At 49.5% G+C, this 22,954-nt stretch overlaps 2 protein-coding genes across 32 annotated transcripts in view; both read right to left on the bottom strand.

Annotated features, from left to right (window-relative positions):
• Positions 1-636: 636 nt before the first annotated feature.
• Positions 637-6,675, bottom strand: PSMD8 (proteasome 26S subunit, non-ATPase 8). Its single transcript, XM_061388152.1, is given in 7 exon segments — positions 637-876; positions 1,555-1,666; positions 2,789-2,889; positions 3,359-3,524; positions 4,923-5,025; positions 5,153-5,225; positions 6,241-6,675. Coding segments are annotated over 7 exon segments (1,113 nt in total). The 5' UTR covers positions 6,661-6,675; the 3' UTR covers positions 637-738.
• Positions 6,676-14,830: 8,155 nt separating this feature from the next.
• The window catches only part of CATSPERG (cation channel sperm associated auxiliary subunit gamma), a 30,357-nt gene continuing 22,233 nt past the window's right edge, over positions 14,831-22,954 (bottom strand). For 16 of the 31 annotated variants that reach the window (XM_061388102.1, XM_061388099.1, XM_061388104.1 and 13 more), the window contains 11 exons: positions 22,819-22,881; positions 22,528-22,714; positions 22,321-22,439; positions 22,098-22,178; positions 21,961-22,009; positions 17,652-18,030; positions 17,418-17,513; positions 17,065-17,154; positions 15,627-15,719; positions 15,434-15,533; positions 14,831-15,340 (listed from right to left, as the gene is read on the bottom strand). In XM_061388102.1, the coding sequence (XP_061244086.1) occupies positions 15,086-15,340; positions 15,434-15,533; positions 15,627-15,719; positions 17,065-17,154; positions 17,418-17,513; positions 17,652-18,030; positions 21,961-22,009; positions 22,098-22,178; positions 22,321-22,439; positions 22,528-22,714; positions 22,819-22,881 (1,512 nt within the window). In that variant the 3' untranslated portion in view covers positions 14,831-15,085. Of the gene's footprint in view, positions 15,341-15,433; positions 15,534-15,626; positions 15,720-17,064; positions 17,514-17,651; positions 18,031-21,952; positions 22,010-22,097; positions 22,179-22,320; positions 22,440-22,527; positions 22,715-22,818; positions 22,882-22,954 lie in introns of those variants that run through there. The other 15 variants (XM_061388114.1, XM_061388120.1, XM_061388121.1 and 12 more) reach the window with 12 other exon arrangements.

Raw genomic sequence — 22,954 nt, 5'->3', positions numbered from 1 at the left:
CCCCTTAATATCAACTGCATTTCCAACCAATCTTGTGCCAAGCTCAGGGTTTAGCACAAATCACTCTGGAAAGCAGGAATGATTCATTCCCATTATGCAGCTGGGGAAACTGACTCAAAGAAAATCTTGAAAATCACACAAATGGCCCAAATTTGGACTCTGCCTTCAACACCTTGAGAACTTCAAGGGCAGGAAACATAGGCTGGGAGGTACAGAGGTCCTACATCAGAGCACTGGCTCAGAAGAGTGGGAGTAAGGCCCACCCTGGCCAGGGCCTTGTGCCTTTTGTTCCACAGAGGTCGATTTAGCCTGTCATTTTTAAAAACTGGTTTAATTCACTGCAAGTATTTTTCAATATCAGGACATTTCACCCCCTTCACTGAACACTGGTACCTTGGCCTGGCCTTTGAGTGTCCACAGCTAGCCGCAATAGTTCCTCTATTGGGGCCTGTCCCTCCCCCAGGCCACAGCGCCACTGGGCCCTGCAGTGGGCATGTGTGTTGGAGACTCTCAGCAATGGCCACTGGAAAGAGGCTGATCCAGGGTTATCTCAGACTTCCTCGTGCCCTCAAACTTCCAAGTTCTTCAGAGATAAGAACTTATGTCCCTACCAGTCCACTTGGGGCGACAAGGGCCTAAAAGAAAATGTCAATCCATCTTTATTGGGGGTGGGGGGAACTCTGCACTGCAACTGCCTTAAATAATGCAAGCCCTGCCCCACCCCAGTGCCTGGTGAGCTCAGACGATCATCTCCAGCTGCCGGGCATACTCGATGACCTGTTTGGCCAGCTCCGTGGAAGGGATGGTGGTATCTTCCGGCTTTTGCTGCTGGCTGGCAAAGCTGTAGTAGTTGTTGAGGCCCAGGACCCACCCTCGCTGCAAGAAAGGAGAGATGGGAGATGGGTGGGGTGATCACACACACCCTCCCCAGCCCCCCGAGCCAGCACTTAACCCATGTAGGCCCTGGCTCACTTTCCTCACCAACCCTGGGCAAGTAATTTCACTTTTCTGTGCCCCCGTTTCTCCATGTTTGAGATGGGACCCTAATCACACACCTCTCTGGGTCTGTTGTGGGGAATCATATGAATCAAAAGTACTGAGAACAATGGCCCAGAGTAAACGATCATTAGATATCAGCTGTCCCCATCACCCGAGTTGAGCTTCACCTATTCCAGTATGACCGTGACCCTCGTCAGTCACCAGGGCTACTCCACCACAAGCATCAGCACCTCCAGGGACCCTGATCCCACACAAACACCCCAGAGCCGATGAACCAAAGTCTTGTGGGGAAAAGCTGCACTCTCCAAGGAATTCTGAGGACAGACACCATCAAGCGCTAAGCCTCCCGCTCTGGCTGGTGCCAGGTGCTGGGCTCAGCTTATCCCACACATGAAACCCTAGCCCCTTTCTACAGATAGGGAAACTGAAGTTCAGAGCAGTTTGGCCATTTGCCTGAGGTCACACAACTGGAGTCTTGCTCCAGTGTCCCTCCAGGCCATCCCTCCCTGCTGTTAGTGAGTGCACCTATGGTCCCTTGACCTCCACCCCAGCCACCTTCTTGGCGTAGTCTGTCATCTTTTTGGGTGTGTTGAAGAAGAGGATCCGGGTGGCCTCTGTGAAGAGGATTTTCTCATAGGCCTTCTCGATACAACCAGCAATCTCATCCCTGGGGGAAGATGAGTCTCATTATTGTGCACAGACAAGGCCTGGTCCTTCAATTCAGCACTTACAACTGAAATATGTTACCTGCCCCATTTATCCCATCGAGGCTCAGGGGAGAGTAGCTTGACTAGAGCTGCAAAGCTAGGGCCACAGCAGGGCACACACTCAGGTCTCTGGGACTCCTGGGCCCAGGCTCCGATTCTCACTCCTAGCCACTTCAGGACTTCAGGCTTGGCTGAAACTGAGCCTCAGATTCACATAAGGGGATCTCTTCACCTAACACCCTCCCCACAGGATCCAATCCCAACAGGGATCTTTGTACCCACTTTAAGAGGTCAACACTGAAGTTAAAAAACAGCAAGACATCAAGGCACTGAAATGGGACAAGTGAGTAGCTCTGGGCAAAAACTAGTGAAAAGGAGGAGCTTGCCTGTTTGGGAGGTATTTTATTAATATCTCTTAGGCTAGGTGGTAGGTATGTGGGCACTCATTATATTATTCCCTGTGCATTGCAGAGAGTAGAAATATTTCAGAGTTAAAAATAACCTAAACCTACTCAACTGCCCCTCCTCACTCCCCACACCTCTCTGGGCCCAGCTTTGTCACTGGAGGAATGAAAACGCCACTCAATCTGGCGCTTTGCCCGGGTGAACCAACTCTGATACTACCTGAACACATGGACTTGTACACGTCACGCCCGTCCACCCATGCAGTGCCACCTGTGTACACAGCAACCCCCAAGGAGCTAGCGGGATTTGGTGGCCCTCTTCTAAAGAACGGAAAACTGAGGTTCCACAGTTTAGGTGACCTGAGGTGAAGCCAGATGACTCAAGGAGTACTTCCATGAGAAAGGCAGCCAGGTCTCTGTCTGAGCACTGAGCTGAGCAGTTTGGGCACCAAGCCCATGCTCAGGGTCGAATTCCATGGGCCCATACACACACACGGCCCAGAGTGAGAAGAGGGCTCTTACCACCATCTCATGACCAGTTCCAGTTCACAGAAAAGGAAACTCATGTGCCCAGCCTCCCCAGATCACAAGTGGCCCGAATGGGATTCAAACACAGAGCTATCTGACTCTGGAGTCCAAGCTCTTTCTACACTCCACAGGGCCCTGGCCCCCACACACCTGATAGTGTCAAGCAGGATGTCGATGAAGAAAGTGTAGCTCTCGGCGGGAATGTTGCCTTTGGCCAGGAATACCTTATTGTAGCTGCCCTCCATCAGGTACTGTAGAGGACGGGTGGGGAAGAAGAGAGGGTGAGGAAGAGGCAGCAGAGAGGCATCCCCACTGAGGCCTCACTGTAATCCCAGTGCCTCCATAATCTACACTCTGCCAGACCACTCTGCCATAGTCACCATTCCCCATGCAGATGGGGTCCTCCTCTTCTAGGAAGCCCTCCCTGGTATGTACACACACACACACACAGACACACACAATCATTTTATTTACTATCTGCTTCCTCATATGAATGTCAACCTCATAAGATCTGAGATTTGATCTGTTTTGTTCACTGTACAGTCAGAAAACCAACCAAAGTGCCTGCGTACATGGCTAGGGCTCGATATTTGTTAGACAAATAAGCAAATGAGTCCTCAGGCTGAGCCCTGCCTAGTCTTCCAGGAAGCCCTCCCGAGTGTCTCTCCCTGCACCCCTCCCTTTAGCCAGGCCCTCCCCCCGCCGCTTCCTCAGCCTCACCTGCTCGAGGGACACCGGATGCTTGATGTATACGTTGGTCTGGATGTCCTTGGCAGGCAGCCGCTCCAGCTCTGTGTGGAACTCAGCCACCCGGTTCTGGGACAGCAGGAAGAGGAGGTTGAGGCCCAGGAGCTGGTGCATGTAGGCTGACTCTGGGAGCTGCTCCCTATGGACCAGAGTGGGAATCCAAGGTAAGGAGGGCTTAGGTGCCAACCAGGCTCCCCACACCACAGGCTCCAGGGATCCACCCTGATGACTGCCCGATGCTCTCTCCTTGGAGGACCACTAGTTCCTGGATTTTCAGATATAACTGAGGCTCAAAGAGACATAAAGAAGTCACAATCATATGGGCCCTAGAAAGTGACCTCTCCAGTAAAGTGACTAAGCCTCCGTTCCCCTAACTGTAAAACAGGTTTCATCACAGTACCCATCTCATAGAGGTGGGTTAAATGAATAAGGTTAACTGATTAAGTTATTTAATCCAGGTACAGTGATTAGAATGGTATCTGGCCCCAACAAATACCACAGAAGTGCTAATTATATTAATAAGCATTACCTTCACTTCTAGGGGGAAACAGAATTAGAGAGGTGAAGCCACTTGCCCAAGATCATATAATCAGGAAAGGGGAAAAATAGCTTCAAATTCGGTTTTCCAAGCTTCTCCTGTCAAATTCTTACCCATCAGTCTCCATGGAAACCCCATTCGGTTATGAAACCATTCAGTTTCATATTCAACGTGCAGTCAGTGAGTCTCTGCTCTGGGCCAGGCTCCATACTAGGCTGTGCTGGGACCCAACAGTGACCAAGACCCTTCTGTTTCTAGAAGACTCACAGTCCAGTAGGAGAGACAAGGCCGGGACAGGAGACACACAGACAGAGGAGTCAGGGCTGATACCCCATTGGAGACCACAGGAAAGAGCTTGCTCTGAAACCTGAGTGCTACGGAGAGTCATGACAGGTTCTAAGCAGACAATCAACATGGTCAAATTTTAGCGTCACAAAGATCCTACCAGCTGCCATGGAGGGATGAATGGAAGAGAGCAAGGCTGGGATCAAGGCAGGTAAAACAGGACTGTGGCTACCTTGGGGAGTGGAAATTTAGAATGGGAATGTGAAGAAGGAGACAGACCAGAGGGTAACTGAGACTGGAGGGCATAATCCCAGACTCAGGCCCTCCAGGCCAACCACGAACCCTGAGGCTTCTGGGCACACAGCTATGCAGAGGGGGAATTCCCAGGTGAAGGAAGATGTCCCAAGTGGCTACAGCAACAAGGATATAAAGCTGCCATGTAGACCACCCACCCCCTCCAACACACACACTACTGTGTGCTCAGCTGCATGCAACTCTTTGTGATCCCGTGTACTGTAGCCCGCCAGGCTCCTCTATCCATGGGATTTTCCAAGCAAGAATACTGGAGTGAGTTGTCATTCCCTTCTCCAGGGGATCTTCCCAACCCAGGGATTTGCCCATCTCCTGTACTGGCAGGCAGATTCTTTACCACTGAGCCACCAAGGAAGCTGCTACACACACACCCCCCAAATTAGGGGCCAAGTCCATCCTCACTTGTAATCGAAGTAGTAGCACTTGAGCTGGGCCATGTACCGCTCGAAAGAGGGGATGTCCTTGCGTAGGATACTCCATTGAGCCCCGATCTCCAGTATGTCACCTGTAGGCAACAGAGGAAGTTCTCAGGAGGTGACCAGAGTCCCGACCTTGACCACCACTGCTACCATTCTTGCCACAACCTAAGTCCATAAACCGCCCCCCCCCCAATCAACTCCAGTGACACTCACGGGCCAGAATGAGCTGCTGCTTGGTCAATTTGGTCCCTGTGGTTGGCAGGAAGTTGAGCTCCAACAAAACCAGCTGAAGAGGAGGGCAGGGGAAGGAAGGAAAGAAGATGGGACTTTAAGTATGAGTTATTTACTTTTATCTAGGCCTTCATTTTCCCACCTAGAAAATGGAGCTAGCCATCATCCCTGACTCATAAGGTTGTTATGAGTATTAAAGGAGTCAGTCAGATCAGGGCCTGGACACATGATGTGGGTTCATTTAGGATGACTTCATGTTACAAGTATTAATAGACCCACTGGAGAGACCCACTCCATGCCTGACCCAGTGGAATCAAGGGGGAGGGGAGACACTAGCTTCTTCGGTTCTTTGGCAACACTTTCCCACACCTTGCTGGGTTGGGACCAGCTACCCACCTCAACCTACACCAAGGAGGAAAGGGGGCTAATCTCTTCCTATGGTCCAGCTCACACATCATCCCTTAACAGACACCACCCCACACACCTCAGTAACGTGGTCCAGCCCACTGTATTTGTACCCCTTCCACCCGGCCTGAAGCAACCCAAGCCCCATTAAGGTCCTCTGCTCTAAGAGTATTTTTCCCAGCTTCAATCCTGCCCTCACAACTTAGCTGGGCCCCTCTCTCCACAGATCTATCCCTAAGCCCCAGATTTTTAGGACCCCAGCTTAGCCTGGTCTTAACCACGAACCCCATCATCCCAGCCTCCTTCTTCCATCTCCCTGTCCAGTCCTCATTTCCCACTTGGTGGCGGCCAGAACCCTACATCACAAAAGCTGACAGCCCCATCCTACCACTCCAACCAGCTAGGCCTCCAAGCACCAAAATTTTAACCTCTCACTCGGTGTGCCAGAAACACCCTCTCCATCACCCCCAACCGTGGGGCCGCATTTAGTCCGTTCGAGGTCCCTCTCACATCTACATGCCTCCAAACCGCATTTCGGCTCCTCTGAATCCTTCACCCTATTAGATAGCCCAGTCCGCCTTAGTCCCGTCGGCGCCGCGGTTTCCCCCTGAGCCCGAAGCTCGGTTGGGTCTGGACCCCTCGAAGCACCCCCGGCCGATCCTTACCTTGAGACGGCCCAGCTCTTCCCCGCACTTGCTAAGATTAGGGCTTTTCCGGTTCCACTCGCCCTTGAGCTGCTCGTACATGCCGGCCGCGGCCTGCAGGATCGCGCCCGAGGCCGCCGCAGACCCCGAGCTCGAGGTGCCGGCCACCCCGTTCACCGCCGTGGCCGCCATCTTCCGTGATGCGGCAAACCGACAGCCCGATTTACGGCAGCGACGCCTATCGACGCACCCCCGGCGGAAGTGGGGCCGGGAGGTGGAGCCCCAAATCGGGGGTGAGGCTACGATGGTTTGCCTCCGCCCTCCGGGCTTAGCCTTCAGTCGCTCTCAGGGAGGTGCCCTCGAAGCCCGGCCCTGAATGAACTTGTCAGCCGGAGCTCCGCCTCTACTGTCACTCAAAATGGTAACCGGAAGTCGCCTCATGCCCTAACTGAAAATGGCAGCGGTCGCAACGCCTCCGCAGTTCCCGTAGCCAATATGGCCGCACCGGCTTCACCCTGGGCTCTGTGTCTTGGAGATTTCACCTGCGCGGCACCTCTTTCTACACCAAGAGGTGGCGGTGGTGGAGCCACTTGATTAACTATTATTCTTCCCATGTTACAGACAGGCTTTGAGAGACTGGGTAAACTTCCAAGAGACTAACGGCTGAGATTTGACTCTAGATCTTTCTCACTAGTTTCTCAGTGCATCTTTCCACATTTTCTCCAAGCTTGTACGAATACGCATAAACTTTACAAAAATCATCCAGTATTAATGGCTTAAATTCCACCATATATGCAGGGAATTCCCAATTCTTTTTTTTTTTTATCCTACCCCTGATTCCTCCATCACACCTGCCTATTTAACATCTACTTTTTCTCAGTTCTCTTGTCTTCCATCATTTAAAATGTCATAAGAGGTAAGGATATTTATCAGTTCTCTTTACTGCTGTATTCCCAGCGCGAGGAAGACAATATTTGTTGAATGAATGAACGAATGTGTAAATAAATTGTGTCTTTCATCCACGCTCCGCTGGGCTCGTACCGCCCCCGCCCCCGCCCCCGCGGTTCGCCCCGCCCAGCCTATTTGCCAAGGATCTAAGCTCCCCGATCTGGAGAAGGCAATGGCACCCGACTCCGGTACTCTTGCCTTGAAACTCCCATGGAGCGAGGAGCCTGGTGGGCTGCAATCCATGGGGTCGCTAAGAGTCGGACACGACTGAGCGAGTTCACTTTCACTTTTCATTTTCGTGCATTGGAGAAGGAAATGGCAACCCACTCCAGAGTTCTTGCCTGGAGAATCCCAGGGACGGGGGTGCCTGGACGGGGGTGCCTGGTGGGCTGCCATCTCTGGGGTCGCACAGAGTCGGACACGACTGAAGCGACTTAGCAGCAGACTTAGCAGCAAGCTCCCCAATCAGGGATTGAACCTGGGACATCCAAGTGAAAGCACCCACTTCTAAATGCACAGGCTTGTCGTTGCAATGATTGATTCCCTGGGGGCTCAGACAGTAAAGCATCTACCCCCAACGCAGGAGACCCTGGTTCAATCCCTGGGTCCGGAAGATCCCCTGGAGAAGGAAATGGCACCCCACTCCAGTACTCTTACCTAGAAAATTCCATGGATGGAGGAGCCTGGTGGGCTACAGTCCATGGGGTCGCAAAGAGTCGGACATGACTGAGCAACTTCACTTTACTTTACTCATTGCAATGGTTTCTGTTGTTGCAGAGTGTAGGATCCAGGACACTCGGGCTTCAGTAGTTGCATTGCGTGGCCTCAGTAGTTGTGACTCGAGAGCTCTAGGGCGCTGCCCCAGTAGCTGTGGTACATGGGCTTAGTTCCTCTGTGGCATGTGGGGTATTTCTGGATCCCCTGCTTTGGCAGGTGTCCCCTGCATTGTTAGGTGGATTCTTAACCACAAGACCACCAGGGAAGCCCCATACTGCTTTTTAAATATTTATTCTTTAAATATCATACTGTTTTTTGTATATATTTTATATATGTATACATATATACTTCATGTTGAGGTGAAACTGACATAAAATTAATCATCTTAAAGTGAACAATTCAGTGTCCCTTAATTATATCCACAATGTTGTGCAAATACCACCTCTAAAAAAAGAATACCTCTATCTACCTCCAAAACATTTTCATCATCACAGAAAGAAACCCCATTCCCCTTAAGCTGTTGTTTTCCATTCCCTACTGTTTCCTCACCCCTGGTAATGATCAGTCTGCATTCTGTCTCTGTGTATTTGCCTATTCTCGGTATTTCATATAAACGGTATCTTAAAATACATGACCTTAGATGTCTGGCTTCTTTCACAAAAACCATTATGTTTTCGACCTTAATAGATGTTGCAGAATACATCAATACTTCATTCCTTTTTATGGTTGAATAATAAATACTCCATTGTATGGATATACATTTGCTTATCAGTTCATCTGTTGATGAACATTTGGGCTGTTTTCAGCTTTTGACTTTGTGAATAGTGCTGATATGAACATGTATGTACATGTACTTGTTTGAGAACATATTTTCAATTCTTTTGGGTTGTATATCCAGAAATGGATCTGCTGAATGACTCAGTAAGTCTAGGGTAATCATTTTGATGAACCCCAAACTCTTTTCCACAGCATCTAAGCGATTTTACATTTCCACCAGCAATATATGAGGGTTCCAATTTCTCAATATCCTTGCAATAGCTGTATCTGTTGTCATTTTTTAATTATTATAACCATCCTAATAGGTGTGAAGGGATATCTCACTGTGGTTTTGACTTGACTTTCCTTGATAATTAATGATGTAGAATGTGCTTTTAATGATCTTTTCATTAAAAAATTAATGATCTTTTCATGTGTTTATTGGTTATTTTACATATCTTTTTTGGAAAAATCTCTATTCAAGTCTTTTGCCATTTTTAATTGAATTGCTTATGGTTACAGAAGTTTTTCATTTTCTATATTGTAGTCTTGATCAGATACATGATTTACAAATATTTTCTCCTATGGGTTGGGTTTTTTGGTCTTGATCGTATCCTTTGATTCACAAAAGTTTTAAATTTTGATGAGGTTCAATTTATGTTGCTTGTACTTTTGGCATCATACTTATGAAACCATTGACATATCAAAGATTTCCCCCTATTTTTTTTTTTTTATAGTTTTAACTTTTTTTCCCACCCTGCATTCCTTGTGGGATCTGTTTCTTGATCAGGGATTGAACCCAGGCTGATGGCAGTGAAAGTGCTGAGTTTTAACCACTGGATCACCAGGGAATTCCCAGTAGTTTTAATTCTTAAATTTAGAAATCTTCTGTTTTAAAATCATTGCTTTTTCATTAAGAAAAAAATTGTTTATCTATTTGGCTCTACCGGGTCTTAGTTGCATCATGTGGGATCTAGTTCCCTGACCAGGGATCAAACCTAGGCTCCCTTCATTAGGAGTGGGGAGTCTAACCACTGGACCACCAGAGAGTCCCTTAAATTTAGAAATCTGGTCTGATTTTGGTTAATTTTTGTACCTGGCATAAGATAAGGGCCTACTTTTTCCCTTTGCATGTGGACATCCAGTTTTTCAAGTACCATTTGTTGTTAAGAGTGTCCTTTCTCCTTGGATGGGTCTTGGCACCTGATCAAATATCAGTTGACTATATGTGAGGGTTTATTTTGAGCTCTGTGTTCCATTACACTGGTCTGTATGTCTGTCTTTATGCCAGTCAGACACTGTTTTGATTACTGTAGCTTTGCAATTTTGAAACAGAAAGTATGAGTCCTCCAATTTTGTTCTTCTGTTTCAAGGTAGTGTTGGCTATTTGGAGTCCCTTGCAATTCCATATGAGTTTTAAGATTTTCAAAATTGCCACTGGGATTTTGATAGAGATTGCACTGAATCTGTATAGCACTATGGGTCATGTTATGGACTAAATGGTATTCCCCTAAAATGTGTATGCTGAAGCCCTAACCCCAGGACCTCAGAACAGGTCTGTATTTGGAGATCAGTTCAGTTCAGTCGCTCAGTCATGTCCAACTCTTTGCGACCCCATGAATCACAGCACACCAGGCCTCCCTGTCCATCACCAACTCCCGGAGTTCACTCAAACTCATGTCCATCGAGTCAGTGATGCCATCCAGCCATCTCATCCTCTGTTGTTCCCTTTTCCTCCTGCCCCCAATCCCTCCCAGCATCAGAGTCTTTTCCAATGAGTCAACTCTTCACATGAGGTGGCCAAAGTATTGGAGTTTCAGCTTTAGCATCAGTCCTTCCAATGAACACCCAGGACTGATCTCCTTTAGGATGGACTGGTTGGGATCTCCTTGCAGTCCAAGGGACTCTCAAGAGTCTTCTCCAACACCACAGTTCAAAGCATCAATTCTTCGGTGCTCAGCTTTCTTCACAGTCCAACTCTCACATCCATACGTGACCACTGGAAAAACCATAGCCTTGACTAGATGGATCTTTGTTGGCAAAGTAATATCTCTGCTTTTTAATATGCTATCTAGGTAGGAAACCTTTTAAAAGGGGATTATTTTCAGGACTTCCCTGGTGGTCCAGTGGTCAAGAATCTGCCTTGCAATGCATGGGGACATGGGTTTGATCCTTGGTCAGGGGCTTTCCTGGTGGCTCAGATGGTGAAGAATCTACCTGAGACGTGGGTAAACCCAGGTTCGATCCCTAGGTCAGGAAGATCCCCTGGAGGAAGACATAGAAACACACTCCAGTATTCTTGACTGGGAAATTCCATGGACAGAGGAACCTGGTGGGCTACAGCCATGTGGTTGCAAAGAGTTGGACACAACTGAACGACCAACACAGGGAACTAAGATTCCACATGCTGGGTGGCAACTCAGCCTGGGTGCCACAACTAGAGAGTCCCCATGCTGCAACTAAGACCTGAAATACATTTTTTAAAAGGTGATTATTTTAAAACAAGGCCCAGTGGACCCTAATCCAATCTGAAAGGTGTCTTTATAAGAGGAGTACTTTTGGACACACAAAGAGATACCAGTGACATGACCATACCGAGGAAAGATTGTGAGGACACCACCAGAGGGCAGTCATTAGCAAGCCAAGAAGAGAGGCCTCAGAAACCAATCATAAAAGGTCTTGAAAGGTGTTTTGTTACGGCAGCCCTAGCAAACTAATACAGATGGTATTGCCAACAATGTTAATGGGATGTCTCTCCATTTATTTAAGTCTTTAATTCCTTTCAGCAATATTTTGTCGTTTTCAGTACACAAGTCTTTTTCCTTCTTGTATAAATTTATTCTTAAATATTTTATTCTTTTTGTTGTAAGTAGGATTGTTTTTTAAAAATTTTTTTCTGATTATTCATTGCTTGTGTACAGAAATGCAACCGATTTTTGGGTTGATTTTGTCTACTTCAACTTAACTGAACATGTTAATTAGCTGTTTTTCATGTATGTGGACTCTACCTATAAAATTTTATTGAAAATGGCTTTGGCATTTAATTGCCATCTGCCATATGCCACCTGTCTTTAGTAATCAGGTAATTTGATAATCTTGCTCAGCTTCCTTCTATTTTTATCTGATTTAGGGTTAATACAAGAAATGGATGTTGAATTTTAGAAAAAGCTTTTGCAGATACCTGGCAACCCACTCCAGTGTTCTTGCCTGGAGAATCCCAGGGACGGGGGAGCCTGGTGGGCTGCCATCTATGGGGTCGCACAGAGTCGGACACGACTGAAGCGACTTAGCAGCAGCAGCATTCATGTAACAGGTGACACACCTGAGCCTCTGTTTCTTCATCTATGAAATGGGGATAATGATAGAATTTTCCTTACAGAACATCATGAAGATTTTCTTAGATTGCTCATCTAAGAAAAGGGATCTGCTATAGACTGAAAGTTTGAGTTCCACACAAATTCCTATGTTGAAACCTAACCCCCAACGTCACTGTATCAGGAGGGGATTAGACTGTGAGGGCAGGACCCTCGTAACTGAGATTAATGCCCTTATAAAAGAGGCCCCAGTGAACTTCCTCATCCTTTCTGCCATGTGTCGTCGCTGTGGTTTAGTCGCTCAGTCATGTTTGATTCTTTGCAACCCCATGGACTGTAGCCCTCCAGGCTCCTCTGTCCATGGGGATTCTGCAAGCCAGAATACTGGAGTGGGTTGCCATTTCCTTCTCTAGGGGATCTTCCCGACCCAGGGACTGAACCCACCTCTCCTGCATTGGCAGGCATGTTCTTTACCACTGAGCACCAGGGAAGCCCTGGTGGCTACCACAAGGACACAGTAAAAAGATGGTCACCCATGAACCAGGAAGCAGGTTCTCACCAGACGCCTCATCTCCAGGCACCTTGATCTAGGACTTCCCAGCCTCCAGCAGTATGATAAATAATTCTCCTTTACTTGTAAGCCACCTAGTCTATGGTCTTCTGTTACAGCAGTTCAAATGGACTTAGGTCAAAATAGGATGTTGTCTCGTCACATTCTCCTTAATTTGCATTAGTGCAATAAATTTTGTTGATAAATCTGTACCTTTGATTATTGAGCATATTGCCTGGCCATCGCTGACCTCCCTGCTGAACCCCAGACCTGAGGTTCCCGCAGCCTCCTGAATAGACTTCTTTAGAAGTCTCGGGGACCTCCCACACCTACTGTGACCGCAAATGATCTTAGGGTCTCCCCCTAACCTGTTCCTTTTCCTCAGTTTTCATCTCAGGAATAGCCTCTTTGTCCCCCAGTCCCCAGGGTAGAGGCCTGGACCTTTTCCTAAAAGCACCCACTCCCCTTCCATGGCCTGCCAGCCTCACAGCCTGTTCACTAGACCTCCTGAGCATCCCTCCTGCCTGCCCCTTCTCCTCCTTCCTACACCAGGCTTTGGTCCAGCACCGTCCCCTTCTGCACCAGTTCCTGGCCTGCTGCCTTGAGAGCTGAGCTGTCCTCCACAGGGCAGCCAGAGCATCCTTCTACATCTGACCATGTCCTTCAGTTTCTCCACTCTGATGCTCCTCTGATGATTCCCAAACCCTATAATGTAACTTCAATGGCCATGCCTGCTCTGGAGCTATGCTGCCTCAACATGGACAAGCTGGTTCAGCTGTTTGCCCTGGTGACCCCTCAGAGGGTGTGTCCCCTGGGGCTCTGCTTCTATAGTGAAGGAGTGGAGGGGCTGGTCAGAGGACTTGCACAGTCACTCCATCCAAGACCTCTGGGAAGGGGCTAGAGCGGAGCCTACTGGGTGGACAGGAAGTGGAGGACATGGGCACATTTGCTTTTTGACTTTTGGTCTCCGTTTTCCCTTCTTTTTTATTTTTAAATTTTTATTTATTGGCTGTGCTGGGGTTTTGTTGCTGGGTGTGGGTTTTCTCTAGTTGTGGCACGTGGAGGATACGCTCTCTCTGTGGCATGCAGGCTTTTCTTGCAGAGGCTTCTCCTGCTGCAGAGCACGGGCTCTAGGGCGTGCGGACTTCAGTAGTTGTGGTGCATGGGCTCGGAAGTTGCGGCTCCCAGGTTCTAGAGTGCGGGGGCTCAATAGTTGGAGTGCATGGGCTTAGATGCCCCAAGGTATGTGGGATCTTCCTGGACCAGGGATGGAACCCATGTCCCCTGCATTGGCAGATGGATTCTTAACCACTGGACCACCAGAGAAGTCCTCCTTTTTCCCTTCTTGACACACATGTTCCTTACAAGAATGTCCCTTCCCCACACATAAGCAAGAGATTAGGATGGGATTGGCAACCCTCAGCTCCAGGGATGGATTCTGAAGGGCTTAAGCCAAGCAAGGGCTCATCTGTCTGGCAGAGTGAGTGGCAAAGTATTGAGTTTATGATTCAACCCCATCCAATCAGAGTGACCAATAGGACTTTTGCCTGGGAATGTTGGACTCCAGACCCTTTTCTTCTCTAGATAATAAACCATATGGATGTGCTGCCTCAGACTGTGAGATGCACTGGCCTGAGGTCAGAGAGCACCCTCAGATGAGGGCAGGGAAGGGAAGGCTAGAGAAATGGAGCCAGAATTCTACGGACATTGAAGCTTCTGGATCAAGCTGTACCTGAAACCCATCTTAACAAAGTCCATAAATTACCATTTCCATGTGGACCACAGAAACTTTTGCTGCTGCTGCTGCTAAGTCGCTTCAGTCGTGTCCGACTCTGTGCAACCCCATTGACAGAACCCACCAGGCTCCCCCGTCCCTGGGATTCTCCAGGCAAGAACACTAGAGTGGGTTGCCATTTCCTTCTCCAACGCATGAAAGTGAAAAGTGAAAGGCAAGTCACTCAGTTGTGTCCGACTCTTACGACCCCATGGACTACAGCCTACCAGGCTCCTCCATCCATGGGATTTTCCAGGCAAGAGTACTGGAGTGGGGTGCCATTGCCTTCTCCGAAATTTTTTGCTACTTGCAACTAAAACAAAAATCTAAACCTCCCCAGAGACCCTTCCTTAAACTAGACGGTAGATAGGTGTTGCCTTTCAAAATCTTACACAATTAGTTTTAAACCTAGGCACTGACTGATCAGAACAGACTGCAGGCCATGGCAATGGGCCTGGGTCATGGAGGACCCTGCTGGACTGTAGGGAGGTCTGGGGCACTCTGGGGAGGGGTTGAGCCAGAAGGCATACAGAGAAGCCACTATATACCAGCTTGGCACAGGAGGACTTTGATATTTTAATAACCTATGCAGCTGGGTGGTACAAACTAACTGAACACGAGTCCTTACAAGGTTCCGTAGCTGATGCTGAAATGCGAAGTGAAAATTCAAGCAAAACAAGGAGAAAGGCCTAGGATGAGTAAGCGATGGGTTGCATGTCCAAGGCAACCCAGGAAATAAGAGACAAGGGTGGGTGGTACTGAGGCAGGCCAGAGGCTTAGGTGGTAGACTTCCTCTTCAAGGCGTCCTTAAGTTTCAGCCTTGTTCTCCTCTGCCCCCTTGTAGACAACCCTGGAGTTTAACCTGGAGCTCCTCCAAGACACGGTCCCGGAGTGGCTGAAGGCCCTGCTGTCGGAGGGGGTGCTGTAGGTGTAGTTAGATTCTAAGCCAATGATGCTGTTGATCTTCCAGCGGAGGATATTGCAAACCTTCACCATGTAGGGCGACAGAAGGCAGCAGACGATGTAGAGAATCACCAGGCCGACAAACAGGCTGGCTGACACCTGTAGGAAATGGGCCAACAGGTGACGGTAGGCGGTGTGGGTTGGGTGGGGGGGCCCTCCACTGGGCAGGGCAGCTCCAAGGCAGCTACTTACCAGGAGGATGAGGAACGCCCGCCTGGCACTGAGCGGGAGCCCATGGATGTGCAGCAGAAAGGTGAGCTGGTAGTCGCAATACGTGCTCTCGTCCACACCTCTGGTGGGGATGGGGGTCAGGATGGGGTGGGGAGGAGGTGGGCACCTCCCCCAGGAAGCCCCCAATCCCACCTCAGCTGTGTGTGTGCCTCACCTATTGCTCACCAACACCTTGAAGAAGAATTCAGGGGCAAAGATGTTGTGGGGAATGGTGTCATGGCACGGTGAGTTCTCCAGACATAGCCACCTGGGGGAGCAAGTTCAGGCACTTGTGGTACAAATCATGCCTAGCGCATGACAGCCCGATCTTCCCCTCTACCCCACAAATTCTGGATGAGCGCTAACTCGGTGCAACCTCCTCCCTCCCTCCCTGATTCACGCCTTCATTCAGCTGGTAAGGCTGACTGATCCCCTACCAGGAGACAGGCTGTTCGTTTATCCATTCTTTTCCTCCCTTCTTTAGGGGAGTTGTCAATTCCTCCGTTACTATGTATTCATCTAGATTATGGATTATATACCTATGATGTGCCAATTCCTCATTTATTCTTTGCTGCCTTTATTCCTTCACGGCACAAATGGAGCTGGAGCAGCTGCTAGGTACAAAGTCGCATCTTCATTCCTTTTTTCATATAGTCAATAAATGCAGGTTGAATACTGACTAGGTGCAAGTCGGCTACTTTGTTCACTCATTCGTTTCCTTTATTTGCTTATGGCATCATTTTCTTTCATTCATTGAATCAAAAATAGTTATTTATGCTTGGGAAATTCCATGGACAGAGGAGCCTGGCAGGCTACAGTCCACGGGGTGGCAAAGAGTCAGATACAACTTATAGACTGCTGCTGCTGCTGCTAAGTCACTTCAGTTGTGTCCGACTCTGTGTGACCCCATAGACTAAGCTTATATTCTGTCACTGTTCTGTTCATAATAAAAATTTTGAGAACTTAAAAAAAAATAGCTACTGAGGCCCTATATGCTAATTTTTTTTTCTCTCCTGGCCATGCCACACAGCTTGCAGGATCTTAGTTCCACAACCAGGGATCAAGTCCAGGCCTCCAGCAGTGGAAGCATAAAGTCCTAACCACTGGACCGCCAGGGAATTCCTGCTATATGCTAACTTATTACCTCATTGTTTTATTCATTCATTGATACCTCCATTCAAAGGTCAATAAATGCCTGCCAAGAATGAATGAATTTTTCATTGTCTCATTCAACAAATACTATGTTATCTATTCTGGACCTGGGTTTATAAGAGAGACAGACTCCACGGGAGACAGTGACAGCTCAGAGGGTCAGGGTGAGAATAGGGAAGGTGCAAGAGGATGCGAGAGCCAACTGTCCCACCTAGAACAGTCAGAAAAGTCCTCCTGGAGGAAGTGGCATCTGAACCAAGGCCTGAAGAAAGATTAAGAGGGACCAGTCCTGCAGACAAAGGGTCCAGTTTGCATAAAGGTCAAAGTCAGTCTCATTCGAGGAACTCAAAGACAGTATAGCTTGGGACCAAGGAGTCTCCGGAGGCAGAACGGATGGAAAGGCCCAACAGAATGTGGGCAGGTGGGGGAGAAGGGGGCCTGCAGTCGGCCCAGGCACTCACTCGATGCCTAAACTGTTGTGGGACATGATGTTGAAGGCCAAGTCCTCGGTGGTCGTTGTGTTCTCCGTGGTCCAGATGAGGCTGCCAGTCCTGCGCAGGCAGGGGTAACCTCAGTTGGGGTCGGGGCCTCAGCAGACCGAGGCCCCAAAAGGAGGCGGGGAAGGGGGCGGGGATTGGGTGGGTGGAGCCTCATGCCACAGGAGGGCTAGAGTTTGCAGGAGCCTGGGAGCCTGCGCTGTGGGCGGGGCCTTGTGGGTATGGCTTGCATCCCAGGTTTGGTCTGTGGCTGGGCAGCTGGAGGGGGCCTGCAGGGGAAGAAGGGCCGATTATGGGCCCGGTCCCACAGGGATTACTTGTCCAGGGGGCTGTTGAAGCGGTAGATTTCCTCCTCGCTGTATTCCTTGATGGTGTCAAGGGTGGGCCCGCCGCCCACCACCTTCAGCACGTAGCTATGGGGAGCAGAGGTTCGAAGGGGCTGTCTGGAGTCCTGCCTCACCTCTACCACCCCCTTTTCTCCGCGCCGCCCCGCCCCCAGTCCCTTGCCCCCAGCCTACTCCCGTCAGCCGCTGGCTTGGCCCCCACTTTACCTGCCCTGAAAACTGCCAGAATCGCCCGTCACCAAATCTTGGATCAAGAAGAATGGGTAGAAGACTGTGGGGTCGGAGGGGTGGAGGCCGGGAGGAGAAATGAGAGAGGGGTTAGGAGGAGAGATGAAAGGACCCAAAGGAAGAGCAGAGGATGGGTGGGGGCAGTGAGCGGGCAGGCAGGGAGGGCCGGGGAGAGTAAAGGAGAGGGTGCTGGACACCCACTGTCCCGGAAGAGAAAGCAGGGCATCTCCGGGTCCACTTTGACGCAGTCGAAGTAGTGTTTGTTCTGCACGCGGTTGTACTGCAGCGTGTAGGTGATATCGAAGGCCAGGCGCTTGCCTGGCGGGCAGCCAATAAGCACTGGCACCATCAGGTTGCTCTGAGAGGGAGGAGAAAAGCCTGGTTCTGGGGGTCCGGCAGGAGGGACACCCCTCCTCCTCCACACACCACCACTGCTTGCCAGGCTCACCCTCACTAGGGCCAAACTGGTTATTATTATTACCGTTAAAACAATAAAAACAGCAAGCGCTTGTATAGCTCTTACTGTGCACAAGGCATGGAGGGATTCTACGCAGAGCTTTACATATTCAAATTCGTTTAATCCTCAAAACAACCTTGGGTAATATAGACCATGAACAGCTCCATTTAACGAGATGGCAAAAGTGAGGCACAGAGAAGTCAAGTCACTTATTAATTATCTGCAGTCACACACATGGCTGGGAATGTGGTAGAGCCGGGATTCAAACTGAGTCAGGTGGCTACCAACTGCCTTCTTCAGAGTAAGACATACAAAACCCCTAACACCTACACCTATGGAGCAGCCAGCTCCTCTGTGTGCTGGTCATTCAGTCATGTCAAACTCTAGCCAGCCAGGCTCTTCTGTCTATGGGATTTCCCAGGCAAGAATACTGGAATGGGTTGCCATTTCCCCCTCCAGGGGATCTTCCCAACTCAGGGATCAAACCTAGGTCTCCTGCATTGCAGGTAGATTCTTTACAGTCTGAGCCACCAGGAAAGTCCCAGCTCCTTGTTGGACTTTAATTGGCTGAAGCTGAGGGAATTCCCTGGTGGTCCAGTGGTTAGGACCCTGATTTCACTGCCAAGGGTCTGGGTTCAATTCCTGGTTGGGGAACTAAGGTCCCACAAGCCTGCATAGCCAAAAAATAAGATGAAGAGCTGAGGTGGAGCCTGATTTCCTAAACAGTAGACTTGGGGGAAGCATGGGATATGTGAGGGAAGTAGGGCCCAGGATGGGAGTTCAGTATCTTGGGAATGAAAGGCTCCTGGCCCATTCTGGGGTTAGGGCTCAAGGATTTCATTGTCAGAAGGACATGAGCATCTAGAGACTGAAATCTGGGCTTGCTGGCTTCTGTGGAGAGGGGTTTTGGCCACAGATTGAGCCTGAGCCAAAGACTTAACACCTATCAGCCACTGAATCACTGGGAAGATTTCTCAAATTCAATCTATCCACAATCCACCTCTGTTCATGCCACTCCATCTCTCCGTGTTCAAGCTAAAAAGCCTTGGTTTCTTCCTGGAAACCTCTCTTTCTCTCAACCCCACATTCAGTCCATTCAGAAATCCTGTTGTCTCTGGAGTTCAAGATAGAGCCACTCTTCCCCAACTCTTCTGCCCTACTTGGGCTGGCCCAACCTTCTTTTCCCCGTGGTCTCCCTGCTCCCATCTCTCCTCTCCAGGCTGTCCCACACTTGCAGCCAGAGGGACTCTGTGGAACTTAAGTCACTCCTCTGCTCAGATGCCTCCCATGTGACCTGCCCAAAACTTCTTCAACCTCATCTCTCTACACCGTCCTCCGTGTACACCCTGTTCCAGCCATGCTTGCTCCTTGCTATTCCTTTAGTCTAAGACAGGAAACATACTCCCATCTCCAGGCCTCTGCTATCTGTCCCCTCTCACTGGCATGCCTTCTGATACATAACTGCATGCTCACTTCTTCTCCTCCTTCAAGTCTTTGCTCAAATGTTTCCTCCTCAGCCGGGTCTTCCCCAAGCCATCTTATGGAAAAGGCTTCCCTACCTATGCCTCTTGCCTCCTTTTTCTCCTAGTGCACATCACCTCTTAACATACAGTATCTTGGGGCCTTCCCTGGTGGCTCAGTGGTGAAGAATCCACCTGCCAATGCAGGATACATGGTTTCGATCCCTGATTCAGGAAGATCCCACAAGCCTCGGAGCAACTAAGCCTAAGTGCCACAACTATTGAACCTGTGCTCTGGAGCCCAGGAGTCACAACTACTGAGCCCAAGTGCTGCAACTACTGAAGCCCACATGCCTAGAGCCTGTGTCTTGCAATGAGAAGCCACCCCAATGAGAAGCCCATTCACCACAGTGAAGAGTAGCCCCCACTTGCTGCAACTAGAGAAAGCCTGCACATAGCAAGGAGCACCCAGTGCAACCAAAGATTAAAAAAAAATTATTTTTGTAAAAAGCTACAATAAAAAAAGAGTAGATGATTTTTAAAAAATCATTGACTTTTTAAAAACAATCTTTAGGCGGGTATCATGGTCAGATAGATACGTAGATATATATTGGGATACACACACAGACACACACATATATACATAGTGAAAATTTCACTTCCATTCCTATCCTCCAACTGTCCTGACTCTTCCCTATTCAACCAGTAAAGAAAGAAAGAAAGAAAGAAAGAAAGAAAGTGAAGTTGCTCAGTTGTGTCCAATTCTTTGCAACACAATGGACTGTAGCCCGCCAGGCTTCTTTGTCCATGGGATTTTCCAGGCAAGAATACTGGAGTGGGTTGCCATTTCCTTCTTCAGGCGATCTTCCTGACCCAGGTATCAAACCCAGGTCTCCCGCAATGCAGGCAGACTCTTTACCATCTGAGCCACCAGGGAAGGGCTCATTCAACCAGTAGGGAACCATTATGAATACTTTCTTGCTCTTTTCCCCATAATTTCTTCATGAAAATAAAAGCAAACATGAATATATGTTATCAAGTATACACTGTTGCAGTATGTGGAAATCTCTGCCCCCTTGCTCTTTTTTTTTTTTTTTTTTTTGCCACACCACAAGGCTTGTGTGATCTTAGTTCCCCAACCAGGGATTGAACCTAGGCCACAAGAGTGAAAGCACTGACTCCTAACCACTGGACCACCAGGGAGTTCACCCGCCCGCACCACCCCCCCACACACACACCCTGTTCTTTTTAAATAGCTGCATAGTTTTCCACTGAATGGATGTACCACCTTTTATTTAACCACTCCCCTAGTAATGAACATTTAGAATGTCTCCAAGTCTTTTGCAGTGTGCTGCGGATCAGATTCCTGGAAGGGATCTGCTGGGCCCAAATAGAGATACGAACTGACACTCTGGGGTTATGATGAAGAGGAAAATAGTGTGCACTACTAAGTTTAGCAGGAAACAGTTATTGGGCTGTGGTCACTCTTCCTTGCATTTGACCCTGAATATCCCATGTAATCCAAGGAGTTGGGCGCTGTTACAAGTCCCTTTTTTAAATTGCCCTGGGTCATAGCAACTCGGGCTTCCCAAGTGGCCCTAGTGGTAAAGAACCCACCTACCAATGCAGGTGACATAAGAGACAAGGGTTCTATCCCTGGGCTGGCTGGGAAGATCCCCTGGAGGAGGGCATGGCAACCCACTCCAGTATTCTTGCCTGGAGAATCTCAAGAACAGAGGAGCCTGGCAGGCTACAGTCCATGGGGTTGCAAAGTATCGGACATGACTGAAGTGATTTAGCATGCACGCATACTAACCCAGCAAAGAGAAATACCAGAGTCTGTCTCCTGGAGAGTGGGCAGGGAAGTGGGTGAGAACAAGCCCTCCTCTACCACTTGTTAGCTCCGAGGGTTACTTGGAGCAGATGTCTGCATCTCTCAGAGCCTCACTGCCTGCCTCCATAGCAGGTGAAGAACCAAGGACCCAAAGGCTTTAACAAAGCACGTGTGAGAGGGCAAACGAAGAGCAAGGCATGAAGGGAGAGCCAAGCTTGTTCACATGCAACCTTTGGACCAGTGGGAAAAACAAGCCCTGTGTCACAGATACTTAACTTCCCCTAGAAGAACAGTATCAGAAGGAACACACAAATTTGTGTACAATCTATGCAATGCAGCCCTTCCTGAAAACATGGGATTAAAGGAGGGAGGGGGCGTCTGGGTGGGGTAAATGATAAAAATGTATGAGAAAGAAAAAATTAGAAAGGCATTCATGGGATTCTCAGCTAGACCCCTCAGATCCCACCCTGCTGAGACTGACCCACACCCTTCCCTCCCAGCACAGGACCCAGGACCCCAAGTCCAATACTTGCATACGGGGGCCCCGGTTCGTGTTCTGGAAGCAGTGCCCAGATGAGCCCAACACCTGCGGAGTAGGAGCAGATGAGACGGGACCCCATGACTTAGTCCTTCCCCTCATCTGCTTCCCTGCCCTCCAGGCTTGGACCACACACCTTGACGAGCATGGAGGTCTTCATGAGGTGATGTCCACTAATTCCCTGGTCAAAGCAAGACCTTTTATCACTGAGCGTAACCTGGGCGTGGGGGCAGAAATGAAGGGGTCAGCAGGCCAGCAGGAGGACCCAGGCACCGTTCAAATAACTGCGGGCTTCTAACAGGTCCACTGCCCCAGTAGCTCCGCCATCACCTTAGCGCCTCTTCTCCACCTGGTCTCACCCAGAAAAGCACAGAGTTGCGATTAACAAGGACCTTCTCCTTCACCATTGCCTCAATGCAGTCGGGGTCCGCCAGCACCACAGCCAGATCCACCGGGCTCAGCACCTGGAAGGAGGGGCCTGCTTGGAGCAGAGGGCGGGGTTAAGGCTGGGGGCGTGATCCAGCCGAAGCCCGCCCCTCGGCACCACTCAGGCCCCGCCCACAGACCGTGCTGGACTTCCGGCTTCCGGGTGGTCAGGAAGACTGAGAAGCTGTAGCTGGTACCCTTGTCCAGGAAGATGCGCTCGGGCAGCTCGTTCTCGGCCTTAAGGTCGTAGATCTTTTCGTAGCTGGTCATGTCAACGTGCACACTGCCCGCGCTCCGCCAGTTGTTGGCCAGGTAGAAGTAGTAATCCTAGGCGACAGGGTCCGGGGCAAAGTCAGTGCCCGGACAGGGGGATGGTGAGGGGGAGATCCGTGCTCGGCCCCTTCCCCCGACTCGCCATCCTCTCCACGCACCTGGTCCTGCTTCTTGTTCTTCCACCAGCGCCAGGTGGGGTCGTGCACTGGGTCCGCGTATGGCTGCAGGAATTGCAGGCACCGAGGGGAGGGGGTGGGTATGTCAAGGGGCGTGCCCAGGCAGGCAGTGTCCCTA

The sequence above is a fragment of the Bos javanicus genome, chromosome 18, assembly GCF_032452875.1.
Source record: "Bos javanicus breed banteng chromosome 18, ARS-OSU_banteng_1.0, whole genome shotgun sequence".
In the NCBI taxonomy this organism is placed as follows: Eukaryota; Metazoa; Chordata; class Mammalia; order Artiodactyla; family Bovidae; genus Bos; species Bos javanicus.
Note: the sequence above shows the minus strand (reverse complement) of the source record. Positions and strands in the feature narration are given on the sequence as shown.